Genomic DNA, 15,484 nt, shown 5'->3' on the forward strand with positions numbered 1-15,484 from the left:
ACACTTGTCTTTTGTATTCATTTTTGTATTTATTAGATGCGATTTCAGCGCCATGGTTAGAACTGTTGTCTTACACACACACTGCTCCGTGTTCGAATCCCAGTTCGGTCGGGGTCTTTCTGTGTGGAGTTCACATGTTTTCCTTGTGTCTTTATGGAACTTCTTCAGTTACTGTGGCTTCCTCCCACAATCCAAAAACATGCAGATTGGAGTTGGGTTAATTTGAGATTATAAATCAATCGTAAGTGTGAAAGTTGTTTGTCTCTGTATGTTGGCCACAGTGATATGCTGGCTGCTGTCCAGGTTTTACCCAGCCTCTCACCCAATGTCAGCTGGGATCGGCTCCAGCTCTCCCTGTGGCCCTTAAAGGATAAGAGGGACAGATGATGGATGGATAAATATTGAAAGGCTGAAAGCCATCATCTTTAGTAGATTGTTTTAAAAGTTCAGTTTCTGTATTTACTGGTGTACAGTTGCGGAATTAAATTTATGAAAAGTTTTACCAAATATATGTGTCTTTACTCAAAACAAAAGTTTTGTCATGCTTCAGTTCACACTCTGAAGTCTCTGAATGTGGTGTCAGAGTCACAGCGTGCACCTCAAGCTTGAAAAAAACAAGCACCAAGGAAAGGGATTTAATGGAAACTGCTGTCACGTAAACGACTGCGTAAAGTGTTGTGTTCATTAGTGCATATATTAAAAACGGGTGTGTGGCAGTTTTATTATTTTATTATTACCTGTTATGTATGGTATGGTATCCTCCATATCATAATCCATAATCGTATGATGAATTTCAATTGCACAGTAATTAAAGCCAAAACTCTTTTCACACACGTGCTTCCATTAGTTAACTGATCTCATAGACACTCTCACACTTCACACTTGTCATAGCAAGAAAAGTCCAGTCTGTCACAGTGAGCATCAGGCACCATAATAGGACCTCCCAGAAGAAATATGCAACTATTATTCAATTCAATTTTATTTGTATAGCGCCAAATCATAATTCACATTATCTCAAGGCACTTTACATAGAAGGTCAAGACCTTAAAAGTCATAGAGAAACAGTTTGCACAATTAGCAGAACTTTAGCGACTATGGAGAGAAAAACCTCCCTCATTAACTGGAATAAACCTCTAGCAGAACCAGGCTCAGTGTGGGCAGCTATCTGCCCTGACTGGTTGGGGTGAACGGAGAAAATGGGGAAGAGAGGAGAGGTCGGTGGAAAAGAGGGGTGAGAAGAGAGAGAGAGATAGGGGGGAGAGAAAGACCAGGAACAGTTGTGCACCATCAGGTTTCAGCTCTAACTAGTTATATTGAAAACAATAAGTGTGTAAAGATGTTATTAATAATAGTAATAATAATAATTGTTGTTGTCTGAAACCTGGAGCTCTGGAGTCAGAGATACCTGCAAAAAAGAGAGAGAGACTATAGGAGGGAAAAAACACAAAGAAAGCTTTCCTAGAGATTTGTTTTATTTGTGGGTCAAATGACATGTCCTGGTTAAACATAACTCCAAGTTTCTTCACAATGGAGCATGGGACCAAACTAAAACCATCCAAGATGACTATCTGGTCAGACAGTGTCTGTCTGAGATGTTTAGGGCCAATTACAATGACGTTTTCCATGCCTTGAAGTTCTCGAGACATTCCTGAAGTTAAACTAAGTTGTTAGATTCATGAGGCTTCATAGATATGTACAGCTGGGTGTCGTCCGCATAACAATGGGAGTGTATGTGGTGCTTTCTGATGATGTTGCCTAGAGAGAGCATATAGAAGGTAAAGAGTTTCGGTCCAAGGACAGAACCTTGTGGAACTCCATGGCTTTGCGTGTGCATGGAAGAGTCATTGCTAACATTGACAAATTGAAATCTCTCTGATAAATATGATTTAAACCAACCTAGTGCTGTTCCCTTAAGCCGTACATGTTGTTCTAGTCTCTGTAACAGAATCTTTTGATCAAATGCGGCACTAAGATCCAGCATCCAAAGTCCATTATCTGATACCATGATTTCTTTATCCTTCTTATTTATAGCATTCATTCTTTACAGCATTGGCTCTTGGTTAGATTATTCTTTGTTTATTGTGTTGCATATTTGCTTCTTGTTGGCATCAGTTAGTTTTTTCCTTTCACTGCATTAAAATTTAATTTGGGTTTGAACAGAAAAAATAATTTTACTTCTCTTAATATTGGTTGAGATCAGGTATTTGTAAGTTAATGAAACTACCAGTCCCCCAACATGGGAAACACACAACACACAAAACTAATGTAAAAAAAATAAATAAATATTGTCATATTGTCCAATGGTAATTTGTTTGGAGTATTTTAACCTCATGCTTTGACTTGTAAACAGTCACTTCATGCTTCATACTCACTCAGGGGCCTGAAAGGTCAGGGGACGTAAAGTGTAATTGTATTAGTTGCCTACACACAAATGATGATGCATTATGTTCATTATTATTATTAAGAAGTAAATAAATATGATGTGATGGCTCTTTAATAATTCTAGTCACAGGTACTAAGTGGGTCTGACGCCTCATGATCACGTCATTAACAAGGGTCACTGCGACATTTGACCTTTTCTTTTCTTCACAGGTGACAGCACAATGAAGTTCAGACATGTCATGATGGTCAACACGTCACTCAGCGATAACAAGTTTCCCCTCATTGTCCAATGGGAGCGCGTCACGTGACATCCTGTCAGCTGTCGCTTCCGGGTGCGGTGAAACAGCGGAGAAGTCGGAAAACACCGGACATACATGGATTAGTTTAAATGAGGAGTCAGAGGACACGACGGCACCGTCCGCAGCGGATTCACGAACCTACACGAACGTTGGGTTATTGACGTTATTGTTTTTTAAATTTTGGAGCCAGTGAGCGAAGTTTCGGCGGAGCTGAGCCGTTTACGTCTGGAGGTTAGCTTAAAGCCAGAGTAGCGTTTAGCTGCTACACGCAGACATACAGACGTCTCTGTCCGGTGAAGCGAGTCGTGCTGTCACCGACATTGTTAACTCACACTCGGCTGCGGACCAGGGAGAATCACTGAGAGGGGTTGAATGCACCTGAAGGGCGACCACAGTTTGTTTTGGAGGTCAACAACACGGACGGAGAAACTCAGCGTTTCCTCACAAACATCCAGGACGTCGAATGTGCTAAACATGGATGTGACGTGGACTTCAGGCAGCTCTCAGAAAGCACAGCAGGGACTGAGTAAATAACATTTCCCTGTGTCTGCTGCTGACAGGACACTTCCACAGGATCCTGTGTTTGGCCGAAGAGGAGGAAGTCTTCCTCCTTTGTGTTCTCGTTCAACTCGGTTTTACTCACACTCAGCTCCTCAGTTCAACAGGTAGGTCTGCTGCCGCTGGATTCCAATAAATACAACATGTCAGTAATTGCAATGTCAATAGTTGTAATGGTTGTGGTTTGCCAGAGCCAGAAGTGAAGAACCGCACACAACTCATTTAGTTTAACTAACACACATGAATACATCAGGTTGAGTTCATCTACAAAAAGAGATAAGCAGAGTTTAATAACTGCAACCTCCAATATTTTCAAACAAAACATTCGTTGGTTCAGCTGTGATCACCTGTTTATCTCAAGTCATCAAAATATTCAGGGGGTCAAACAAAAAACTCATTTGAAGTTATCAAATTGCACAAAATTAGTTATAACACATCCCACAGACATTGACGTACAATGAAATAATTCATCAACTAAGAAGCTCTAACCAGAACATGTTGAATATTATTAGCTGATACATTATTTCAGTTATAATGAAGATTCTTAACGTTGACCAGTGTCATACTTTATATCTATATTAGGGCTGGAAGATATGGCCAAAACATATCTTGAGATTAAAGTTTTCATATCAGTAGATATCGATAATTATCAAAATAAAAGTCACATTCATATTTCTTTTAAGTTTTTTCTTTTTGAGCAAAGACAAACATTTGATAAACAACATAACATTTTACAAATGATGTGTTATAGGTCCTCACTGTGCATAAACAATATATATATGTGTATATTGAATTTTTGTTATATTGCTATTGATTAAATGACATTGTGCTTATATATATTGATATCGCCTAGTTCTAATCTACATTGAGTTGTAACAAAGTTAGTGTTGTGGAAGCCCTGTACATTTCATTGTAATAAGTGTCTCATTGTGTAAACACTGGGATGATGTGGACACTGATCCTCTTGTCCTCCTCCTCCTGCACAGTGAAGGATGAATGGCCTTTCTCTCAGTGAGCTCTGCTGCCTGTTCTGCTGCCCGCCCTGCCCCAGCCGCATCGCGGCCAAGCTCGCCTTCTTGCCCCCCGAGCCCACGTACACGTTCCTCCCCGACCCAGAGGCGGGCCCTGCCTCAATGGGGACAACGGGGGCATCGAACCTGCGGGCACGGAGTGGAGCATCGGTTGCTGGAAGCGGAGGGTCCGGGGATGTGGAGGGAAGATGGAAGCTTCAGCTGATGGAGCGAGCAGAGTTTCAGTACTCGCAGAGGGAGCTGGACATGACAGAGGTGTTCCTTACTCGATCCAACCGGGGGAACAAAGTCAGCTGCATGTACATTCGCTGTGTCCCTAATGCCAGGTAGGGAGTCTGAAAGGTTTACCTTCCTCGTCACTAGGTGATTTATTAGTTCTTTATGTGTGTATGTGTTATACTGTGTCGACCTCGGCTTGCTCGACCTTTCTCATTCATTTTATAACCATGTCACACTTCCTCTGGAGTGATTCCACACCCTCTTCTCTTGTCAATCTTCTCACACACACATCCATGTCTACTTCCTTTACTTGACCTGTTGCTGTACTTCCCTGTTGACTCAGCTGACTCAAAGATTTTCTCTCTGTAGGCTGGTGCATCTCTGCTGCTCATTTTAACAGTTTATTCAATTTCTTTTCTTTTTTTATCTTGTGATTTGTAGGAACTTGAATGTTGACTTTCCCGTGTGCTCTGGGATTCTGGTTCATTATAACGATATCAGTTTTCAGTGAGTCAGAGACATAACATGTTCAGCTATCAGGGATTCCATCCTGTAGGTTTGTCACTGACTTTACTGTCAGTGATTGGTAAATAGATTTTAAGAAAAGGGTACATATCATTTGGCTTGGGAAAGGAAACACTTTTTTGCAAGATTAACTTGCATTGTCATACTAAGTATTTGAAGTCTGTTTGACACCCATCCTGCTACCCTATGCAGCCTCTGATTAATTTACCAAATAGATTAAAAAGAAATAGATAGGCTTATGTTACAGTCTGCATATGGGTTAGTGTCTATCTCATATTACACAAAAATGAATCCAAACTCAACCTGATATGGCAGAATCATTGTTGGGCCACATTCTCAATGGAAAGGCCAAGAGTGAAGCCACTGGCCATGTGTGTGTGTTCAAAAACAAAACCACTGAGGGAGGATCTCAAAACAGTCAGTGTGCAGAAAACGGATCAGGTTTCTCTAGAGAGCACAACATGCATTCATGAATGAAAGGCCACGGCTAGAATACCCTGCATTTATATTGGATATGCTGCTTCTCAGGTTGATCAAAATGTCTAGAAGTCAGAGAGGATTTACGTGAGTCCGTTGTGGTAAACCAATCCTCCAGGGAGCAGCACAATATAGACAAAGACGTGTTGGTGTGGAATCTCAGTAACTGAGTTATGTTTATTCTGACAACAACTTGTTTATGGTTTTGTTATTTGTTTATTCAACTTGGTTACCAGCTTCAGATCTGTGAATGTATATTATATTCTGCTTCAAAAGTCCAGTAGTATGTTCAATGTTTGTACAATAGACCGTATTTAAAGATGAATGGCATGATAGCTCCCCAAAAGTGAAGCCAATGCGTCTCAATTACCACCTGGTGGCTGGCAGCAGTATAGGTCTTAAACCCAGCCTCCTCCATGTGAGTGGATGGGACATGGACCAAAGTAAAGTACACATCAAATAACTATTTCTTAAAGACAGTTTCTGTCATTAAAAGTAGCTCTTATCACACTGGTGTTTGTTTAAGTGCACATTCTTTGTTATTTGATGCTATAAAAACGGGGGGGAAACATCTTCATGATGTGGCTTCATCCCCGATCAGTACTGCACAGACTCTGGCTCTAAATGCACGGTGGTGGCAGAAAATTTTAGCCTCATTTCCAGATATTGGGTGGAAGTGGTGACGCATTGTCCATCTTTATAAACAGAATATGATTCATACCAGTTTTGATCAAAGCCAAGAATGTTAATATGATATGATTTGCATATTAAGCAGCAATATGAAGTGAAGACATTGCCAATATGACACATTTGTCTAGTTTATATGCTATATTTCCTAGTAAAACTGACATGCTTGAAATACAGAGAATGTCCTTGAATTTGTGTATAACTATTTCCACTGGACTATATATTGACCATGTTTCTCCTTTTAGGTTTACAGTGCTTTTCTCTCATGGTAATGCAGTCGACCTTGGACAGATGAGCAGCTTCTACATCGGCCTTGGCACTCGCATCAACTGCAACATCTTTTCCTATGACTACTCCGGCTATGGAGTCAGCACTGGCAAACCCTCTGAGAAGAACCTCTATGCAGACATTGACGCTGCCTGGCAAGCCCTGCGCACACGGTAAGTAATGATATTATTGGCCCATATATGTCCTTCAGGGGAATGATTTATTAGACTTCATCTTCCTCTGCCAAGAAAGGGCATGTTGTTTAGATTAGGTGCGAATCACACCATGTTCAAAATGTGGATGGATTGTTTCTGAGAAGAAAAAGGAGTGAAAAATGAAAGGAGACAGAAGAGGGAGGGTGAAATAAAGATTAAGGTGTGAAGAAGAGGTGAATGAAGGCAGCAGTAGTTGTGATTAGGACAGAGCTGAGATGAAGAAGGGAGATCAAAGCAGTGACAGATGCCAGGGGAATTAAAAGAGTGAGATGGATGGATGAGGAGGAGACGGGAGACTGGGAGAGACGTGTCTCTTAAGGATGTTGTGGTGTGATAACGTGTCTCATTAGTAGACTACTTTAATGTGGCTTTAACCCTGAGAGGACATACAGTTACACTAAAGATCACTAACTAAGAGTTGATAGAGGTGCTTTTATGTTTAGGTATAATTGTTAATAAAATGAAATATTTTTAGATTATGCCACTGTATATTTTTGCTAATTAAAGGGATACTTATAAAAATGCACTCATGATCTACTCACCACTATGGTGATGGAGGGGTGGGTGAAGTGTTTGAGTCCACAAAACACTTTAGAAGTCTCAGGGGCAAACAGTGTTGCAGCCAAGGTGACCCCTTCTTCATACATAATAAAACTGTATGTAAGTGTGTGCGCGTGCGCGAACATGGCTTCGAGGAAGATATCAGAGGACATTAAGGCTTAAAGGCTCTTTTGAGGGGGGTCCCAAGAAGGGGTCCCAGTTACTTCAATTGTATTGTATTTGGCTGCAACGCTGTTTACTCTTGAGACTCCAAAAGTGTTTTGTGGACTCAAACACTTCACCCACCCCTCTAGTAGTGTGTAGTAAGAACATTTTCGTTTTTCGGTGAACTATCCCTTTAAGGTTTTATTTGTTGACCCATTTTTGAGGTGTTCTCTGTCTCTTTGGATTTAACTAGGTATGGTATAAGCCCAGAGAATATAATCCTGTATGGACAAAGCATTGGGACAGTTCCTACTGTAGACCTGGCGTCGCGCTATGAGTGTGCCGCCGTTGTTCTTCACTCACCTCTAACATCTGGCATGAGAGTGGCCTTTCCTGACACAAAGAAAACCTACTGCTTCGACGCTTTCCCCAAGTAAGTCTGCACAATGTTGTTTTTCAACAAGCCTCCTTGTCGGCCTCAAATATAAAATGATTGACACTTTCCTATATTAAATTGTTTTGATATTCTGTTTCTTTGAATTCTTGTATTGGTGCACGGTGTAATAATATATTGCACTAAATAAGTCATTGGCCGTAAAGATCCAATATTCAAAATAATAATATATAATAATAATATTCAAAAGTGTCATGTCTAGTAGAAGTACATTACTCTTGTAAAGTTGGGGACCAAAGTTATACCCTATCACATATTAATAAACAAACAGTTACTAAGAAGAACTGTGTTGTTACAGTCTTTACTTAAAATAACTAGAATGTCATTCAGTACAATTTGATGGGTTCTTTTCTTGGCTCATGTTCCATTCTTCTATCAAGTTTCATAGAAATCCACTCTGTAGTTTTTGTGTATTCCTGCTGACAAACAAACCAACCCACAAATAGACAGATAGAGAAAACATGTCTTCCTTGACTGAAGTAATCAACTTCCTTTACTACTGCACACAACGTTTATTATATGGTGATTGCTGATCTGGTCCTATAACAGATTAAAGGTGGGTGGTGTTAAGTGTCAGTTCTTTTTGGGTCTGTATCCTTCAGAGCTTCTTTTACACGATTCATGTTCACTTATGTGCCCCACTCTGAGAGTGACTTGTAATGTGAGTGTTACCTGTTATGTGCTGTAACATTTTATTTTTAATCCTTGGACACAAAACAATTCTCTTGGCCAGACAATAACGACTCAGAGTGGTGCTATCATTAGCAAGGCTCTATCCTTCCTGCTCTCCTTGTCAGTTTAGTTTTAGTGGCTGAGTCTGACGAAGGTCAGTCGCAGCCAACGTCAGCCTTAACGCAGAGTCCAGACGGAACAAGTGGGTGAGGAGCAGAGGTGGTAGGAAACCAGGGAATGCCCCAATGTGTGTGTGCAGTGAACTGAGAAAGGCTCCAGCGTTTGTCTGTTGTTCAAGTCTGTTCAAATTGAGAGAGGGCAGTTGGCAGTTGGCCTTTCTCTGTGTGTCACTCAGATTTTGTCCTTTAAAAAATGGTTATATTACATGGCATGGCTCATTATTAGATTTGCTGAATGTGTGTTTGACCCCTGCTTTGATTTTGAAAAGCCAGCTCTTGTTTTTATGAAATCTTTTCAAAAATATGTTCATTTCTACTTATAAAATCTATAAACAAAATTTGTGAAGTCAAAATAGTTATGTTTTATTTATTTTATTTATCCAATCTGTTTTCAAATCTGTGCTATAGATGGTTGGGTCGGCGCACATGATCATTTATAAGCACCCTGCACTGCACTGATACATATGGCTCTGCTGTTGCTGAATAAAACTAACAAAATATATACAAAATATGAAATATATTTCTTTAATCTATTTTATAATATATTTCAATGACTATGATTATTGATGTCACATTTTATGACTTGATGCACAGACTCAGAGCTATGTGAGTCCAGTTCAACATCAATATTGAACTGGCTTGTGCAGACTCTAAAGATTTCTTTTCCTTATTTCTCCTTTCAGCATTGAGAAAGTGTCCAAGATCTCGTCTCCAGTGCTCATCATCCACGGGACAGAGGATGAGGTGATCGACTTCTCCCACGGCCTGGCTCTGTTCGAGCGCTGCCCCAAGGCAGTGGAGCCTCTTTGGGTAGAGGGAGCAGGACACAATGACATTGAATTATACAGCCAGTATCTGGAGCGCCTACGCCGCTTCATAGGACAGGAGTTGGCGATACAACACGTCTGACCGCCACCAACTTCTTTACCCTTTTTCCTACTTTGTCCTGGATGGAAACATTTACGAGCGTCATCCTAAGCATCTCTCAACTACTATGGCACCTGAGGATGTAATGTTTCACATTCTGTTTTTAAGGCACAGTTTGCCTCAAGACTCAAATAGCATTTAGACTGTTTTTTTTAGCAGAAACTTGAAAGTAAAGCTGCCATTTGTTTGGTAGCAGCAGATATATTCATATACTGTGCAATAAAATTGATGACGTCACAGGAAAATGACTTTTGTTGAAATTAGATTAAAAAATAAACAGGTTGATAAATAATCATGTAGGTCAGTTACAGTGTGGTCCACATGGGAAGTGTCAGCCTACGTGTGCAGTTTATGAGTAACTTTAATCTCCACTATTAACACAAGTGGATACATGTCATGACCTGAAGTGTGCTGGGGAATATTTTTGTTTTCTAATCTCTTAGAATCACATTAGAACAGCAAACAGGTTTTTAACTATGATCACTACATTGAGCCACCAGTTTTTTATTAGTGATTACTAATACATAGTAATAATATATGTGGAAAGTACCTTTTAAAAGCACAGTTACAAGGTGCTTTACAAAAAAGAAGAGTAAAATAAAAAGTTAGTGATTTTGTTAGTGATTTTGAAGTGAGTTAAAAAACAGTCACAGTAAAAAAAAAAAAGTTCTCCAGGAGAAGTATGTTTTAAAGATGACGAAGACTCAGACAGTCTTCAACATTTCCTTGGGCAGGTCGTTCCAGAGCTTCAGGGCTCTGAGTATAAAATCTGTTTCTCCTGTCCTGTACTCAGGAACAGTTAGAAGACCTCTTCCTGAGCAAGGCTTCATACGGGATTGAAAGGACTAAAATATAAGTAGGATCAATCCTAAAACAATGGGGAGCCAGTGTGAAGAGGCTCAAATAGGTGTAATGTGATTGATCCTCTTAGTTCCTATTAGAAGCAGGACAGTCTGAAACAGTCTGTTGTCGTTTCGAATTTGTTTTGGGTTTTTTGTCTATAGACTGCATCTCTTGAATTTAAAGTGGATCTAGCATTTGAAATATTTCTGAAGTGATCAAACATGACTAGCTTATATCTGTAAGAGAACAAAATTGGATTTAAAATTCACCCCTGAGGCACACCGGACTTAACATGGGAAAAGGAGCATCTGTAAAGTTAATGCAGTGCGATAGAAAAGCCATCCAGTAAAGAATGTTTCAAATGGGATGATTTGCACATTTGTTCTACTAATTGTTTTTATTCTATTTCACTTCATCACATTGAAAAGTGTGTTTAATATCCTGTCCCCGTCATTTATGTAGATTTGAAGTGGACACAATTGGTGATGTGTCCTTACTCCTGGGGAAAATGAAAACTACATTGAGATGAGTTTGTTTTTCACTGTATGACCATTTGTGTTGTTTTTGTTTGTTTTAGATATAGTCAGCTAAATTTCCCAAACCTTGAGTATGGTGAGCCGTTAAAGCCTTATCTGTTGCTCATGTGGATTCTCACTATCATCAGTCTGTGCTTAGAACACAGTTGTATCTCAGTGATGGGGCGAGATTGGATGTGTTCAAGAACGACTGAAATTACCTCCAGCTCTTTGGTTTAGTGGAACATCTGAGAGGCTGTTAGTGCTTTTCTTGTATTAGTCTTACTTTATGTCAGCTGAGTTCCTGTTTCTTCAGTGTCTGGAACGTAGAAGCAACTCTAAAATTACACAGGTCACAGTTTATATAAACTTGACTGACGGCCATCTTAGTCATTTGCTCTCCATGTCGAGGGGGAATTTTTGTCAATTAAGAAATATCTGAAAACTTCACTTTGGAATCAAGTATTTTATAGGTTGGACTTATCTATAATTGTTATGAGAGTTCACTGAAATTCGACAAGTTTACAGTGTCTGGCTCTTTGTCATATATAATTCAGCAACAGCATTTCTTTTCCAGCACTGCATTGTAAACCAAACTGCAAATAGACTAGGAAATTGTAGAACAGGTATTTCCTCTTCGATTTACGGGACTGATTTCATTAAACAGAATTAAATCCAAAAGTGGCACACTACCTTTTCCAACTGCTGGTGTAGAAAACTGTCTCAAACATGTTATATTTCGCTTTATCACTCGTCATGTGCTGATTATTTGTGGAAATATTACTGATCGATTTTGTATTTAAAGGGAACAGGTATAAGGTTTTTGTTCAGCTGACTGCCCTGTTGAACTAATTCAGGGTTGACGCTAAAGATGAATCATCATCCTTCACATTTATGCCCCCCATTGCTCTCACTAACAGAAATAAGTGCAAAAGCAGTTTTACCTTTAACCAAACTGATATATTTGAGTGTTGCATTGTGAAACTTTGTAGCTGCAAGCCGAGATTACGGCTGTTCTGTTTGATTGTTTTCAAAGACGAGTCAGGATTTTCAGGCTTTTTTTTTGTCAATGTATGAACCAAAGTCTGACCTTTGTTTGTGTTTTACCAAGTGTACCTGCTATTCATGTTTGTATCTTTGTAACCAAAGACAATAATGTTCAAGTTCAAGCTCTTTTGCTAACTCTTTATTTATCTTTATACGTAATCTGATTGTTTTTCCACTTCACATTTGGATACAAATTAAATGCAAGTGTGTCATAGTACTGAATAATTCTGTTCTATCGTCATATCATGTCTGGTCTCAAATATGAACAGAAGTTAAATAGCACACATTAAGGTTGGTGTTGTTCTGTCTGGATGATGAAAGAACAATGACAGCTTCATGAACACATGAGAAGCTTTCGTTTAAAAAGAGAACTGTCTTATTCAAATGTTTGGATCTCTGGTGTAACACATCCACTGTTACTGACTTATTTTCAGTTTTTAAAGATTCCGTCTTTTTTCCAAGAATTGAAAAGAACAAGCTAATAAAACGTAACCACAGATTAATAATTAATATGACTCTACTCTTTTTTGAAGATATTGCCTCCTTACAGGTGTTATTTTACAGTTAAGATGTGCTTTTTTCTTCCAGAAATCAATATGATTATCAGTCTTTAATATTTCACCCATCTCAGTCCTTGTGTTCAGAGAATGAAGACGCGTCTAAAGGCCTCACAGGAAGGCATGAGACAGATCCAAGAAGTGGAGTAAAAGAGTTTTTCATTTTCTAATGTGCTGTGTGTTGAGATGTTTTTGTTGTCATCTGACCCAACAAAGGAATCTACAGGACTCAGGTCTGTCCCCCCCCCCCCCCCCACTGTCTGCCACCACCATGTTGAGTTGTGTGAAAACAGGGACAGATGGATTGTAAGCTGCACTCGTCCTTCTCCCCCCTCAACACACACATTTGTGCCAGCTCTTTTTCAATGGACTACATAAACAATCTGGTGCCCCACTCCAATGCTCTTACGGATTAAAAGCAGCTGCATCCCTCTGTCTAAAGGCGAAGTCAGTGCAGCCTGACCGGCTGCGTCAAGCACAAGCACCGCCCACACACACTCATGATCTGACTTTCACACTGCCCTGAGCACACAAACCCTTTCATCTTGACATGCATCAGAGGGAATTTGCTGTGCTCGCTCTCGACAACGGAAGACTTGAGACCTGTGAAGTTGAGAACTGTTTATGAATGTGGTGGTGTGGTAAACCTGTAGACATATGGTGGTCAAAAAGTGGCCCCTGGGCCTGATCTGGCCCTCCTGCACAAATATTTAGGAACTGGAACTTTTCTCTCTCATGTCTACATATAAACGTCATATGACTTTTCTCAAATGTCCTATAGAGATAAATGTAAATATACTGTGGATCTGTTTGTATGTTCATATTTCTTTAATGAACAACATTACAAATAAAAATAAATATGAATACACACAAGTCTTGAGTAAATTAGACCTTTATGCAAGTAATATGGCCTATTCTCTATATTCATCGAGTGAAACAAAGAATAGAAATTTGCATATAATAATAATATAACAATAACAATTTATTATTATTATTATTGCTATCAATAATTACCCAACCATCTATGAATGTCACTGTTATTATTGTCATAATAACAACAAGTCTGCTCCCAGATTTAATCCTTAAGGCACTTGTTTCATTAATTAAGTTAATTCTTAAATAAATCAATATGAGACAAAAAAATCTAATATCTCTTCCACTGTACCTGGTAAATGGTGGTACTCCCACTGCATGATGTTAACTGTTGGCCCCTGGTTGAACCTCGCTGCTCAACCCTACTCAAGATGCCGTATATCAGTTTGAGTATTAGAGAAACGTGTTATAAATAACTTGCATACATGCTACACATTTCTATCAGTTGCTCATGTGACCTTGTTTAACCTCAGCAGGGAAGAAACAAGGCTCCAGGAGAGGAAACAAACCGTCAACTTTGAGTCGACTGGTGTCCTTTATTTCAAAGACCTGCAGATATGCTCTAAAGACTGTTGTGCTTATTTATAAAAGCGGATGATATGAGAATAGTGCAGAGTAGGCAGATGTCACAAAGTATGATGTGGCAACAAACCAATGTGGCTTTAAGCAAAACCCAATTTCCTATTTCCCTACTTCAGTGTTGTGTTGCATTATTTATTTAAGGACAACCAGAATGCCTGAGTTTATTACTTGCTTTTGTTTATCTTTACTTGTAAGGGAATCTTTAGCTCTGTGCATATCTCTAACAAAATTACATGTTCTCTTCTTTATGTAGCTATTAATCATCAGACTGGGATTATACTGTATAAATTGAATCATCATTTGCCTCATCATTATTATATGTAGCTGTTCATTTGTCCCTGTGGGGAGAGACTATCCATCTGTGCCTGCACGGCTGTAACACGAGGCTCACTGTGATGAACCAGCTTGTCAAATATGCACTCACACTGGAGTAAAAGCCTTTTGTTGCCCTCAAGTAAGCACTTAATGCAGAGCAGCCACCTGTTGAAGTGTGCTCATCGTCACTCCATCTTACAGCACATTCAACCACAAAGTAGATGGAGCTCAGTTCCAGCTCAATACACCGTCAGTGCTTCAGTTAAATGGTAAATGGTTTGTATTTATATAGCGGTTTTCGAGTCTTGATGACCACTTTACAGATATAATCTATTAGATATAATCTAATAGAGGGGCAATTTGGGATCGTTCAGCATCTTGCCCGAGGACACTTTGGCAGATAGGGAAGACTGGGGATTGGTTGGAGGACGATCACTCTACCCCTCAGCCACAGCTGCCAGTCTCAACTTTTATATCTACCCAATATCAGTAAAATCGATAAAACTAAAACGTGTAAAAAAAAAAAAATGGATTAAAGACCTAAAGAGCTCAGTCAAAGATACTGGTATTTGAAAATAGAGAAATTCTTTCCCCATAATGAATAATGCAAGGAGGCTCCAGTGTTGTCACGGCAACAACTTATATCCAAATAAAACATCTGAGGCCTAAAGAAGTCAGTTAAAAATATTTTATATGGACCATATATAAAATCTATATAAATATCCATCCATCCATATTCATACATTGATCTGTCCTTCATCCAACCATCCATCTATTCATTATCTGTACCGCCTCTACGAGATTCACAGGGGGAGCTGGAGCCGATCCCAGCTGACATTGGGCGAGAGGCAGATACACCTTGGACAGGTCACAAGCTGGGACAACACACAGAGACAAACAACCTTTCACACTTATGGTCAATGTAGAGTGTCCCGTTAACCCAACCCTGCATGTCTTTGGACTGTGGGAGGAAGCCGGATAAATCCCATGCAAACATGGAGTGAACATGCAACACACAGAAAAACCGCATACCTCAGAATTTGATCCTGAATCCCAAATTGTATAGAATAAACTTAAAATCCTTTTGTTTTCAATCCATTCCAAGTTTGACTAGCGCAGCAAACTTCACTTCAGGAAAGGAAGGTCATGACTGCT

At 39.5% G+C, this 15,484-nt stretch overlaps 1 protein-coding gene across 1 annotated transcript; it reads left to right on the forward strand.

Moving 5' to 3' along the window:
* abhd17ab (abhydrolase domain containing 17A, depalmitoylase b) lies at positions 1 to 12,512 on the forward strand. Its single transcript, XM_020081257.2, has 5 exons — positions 1 to 3,346; positions 4,226 to 4,596; positions 6,424 to 6,618; positions 7,619 to 7,798; positions 9,354 to 12,512. The coding sequence occupies exons 2-5, from the start codon at positions 4,232 to 4,234 to the stop codon at positions 9,577 to 9,579; spliced, it is 966 nt and encodes a 321-aa protein (XP_019936816.1). The 5' UTR covers positions 1 to 3,346; positions 4,226 to 4,231; the 3' UTR covers positions 9,580 to 12,512.
* The last annotated feature ends 2,972 nt before the right edge of the window (positions 12,513 to 15,484 follow it).

The sequence above is a fragment of the Paralichthys olivaceus genome, chromosome 3, assembly GCF_024713975.1.
Source record: "Paralichthys olivaceus isolate ysfri-2021 chromosome 3, ASM2471397v2, whole genome shotgun sequence".
NCBI classification, from domain to species: domain Eukaryota; kingdom Metazoa; phylum Chordata; class Actinopteri; order Pleuronectiformes; family Paralichthyidae; genus Paralichthys; species Paralichthys olivaceus.

Excerpts from the sequence above, each read along its gene's own strand:
- abhd17ab (XM_020081257.2), top strand. The coding sequence starts at position 4,232 with ATGAATGGCCTTTCTCTCAGTGAGCTCTGCTGCCTGTTCTGCTGCCCG. Across the intron at positions 6,619-7,618 it reads TGGCAAGCCCTGCGCACACG|GTATGGTATAAGCCCAGAGA; the intron begins GTAAGTAATGAT and ends GGATTTAACTAG. Across the intron at positions 7,799-9,353 it reads TGCTTCGACGCTTTCCCCAA|CATTGAGAAAGTGTCCAAGA; the intron begins GTAAGTCTGCAC and ends TTCTCCTTTCAG.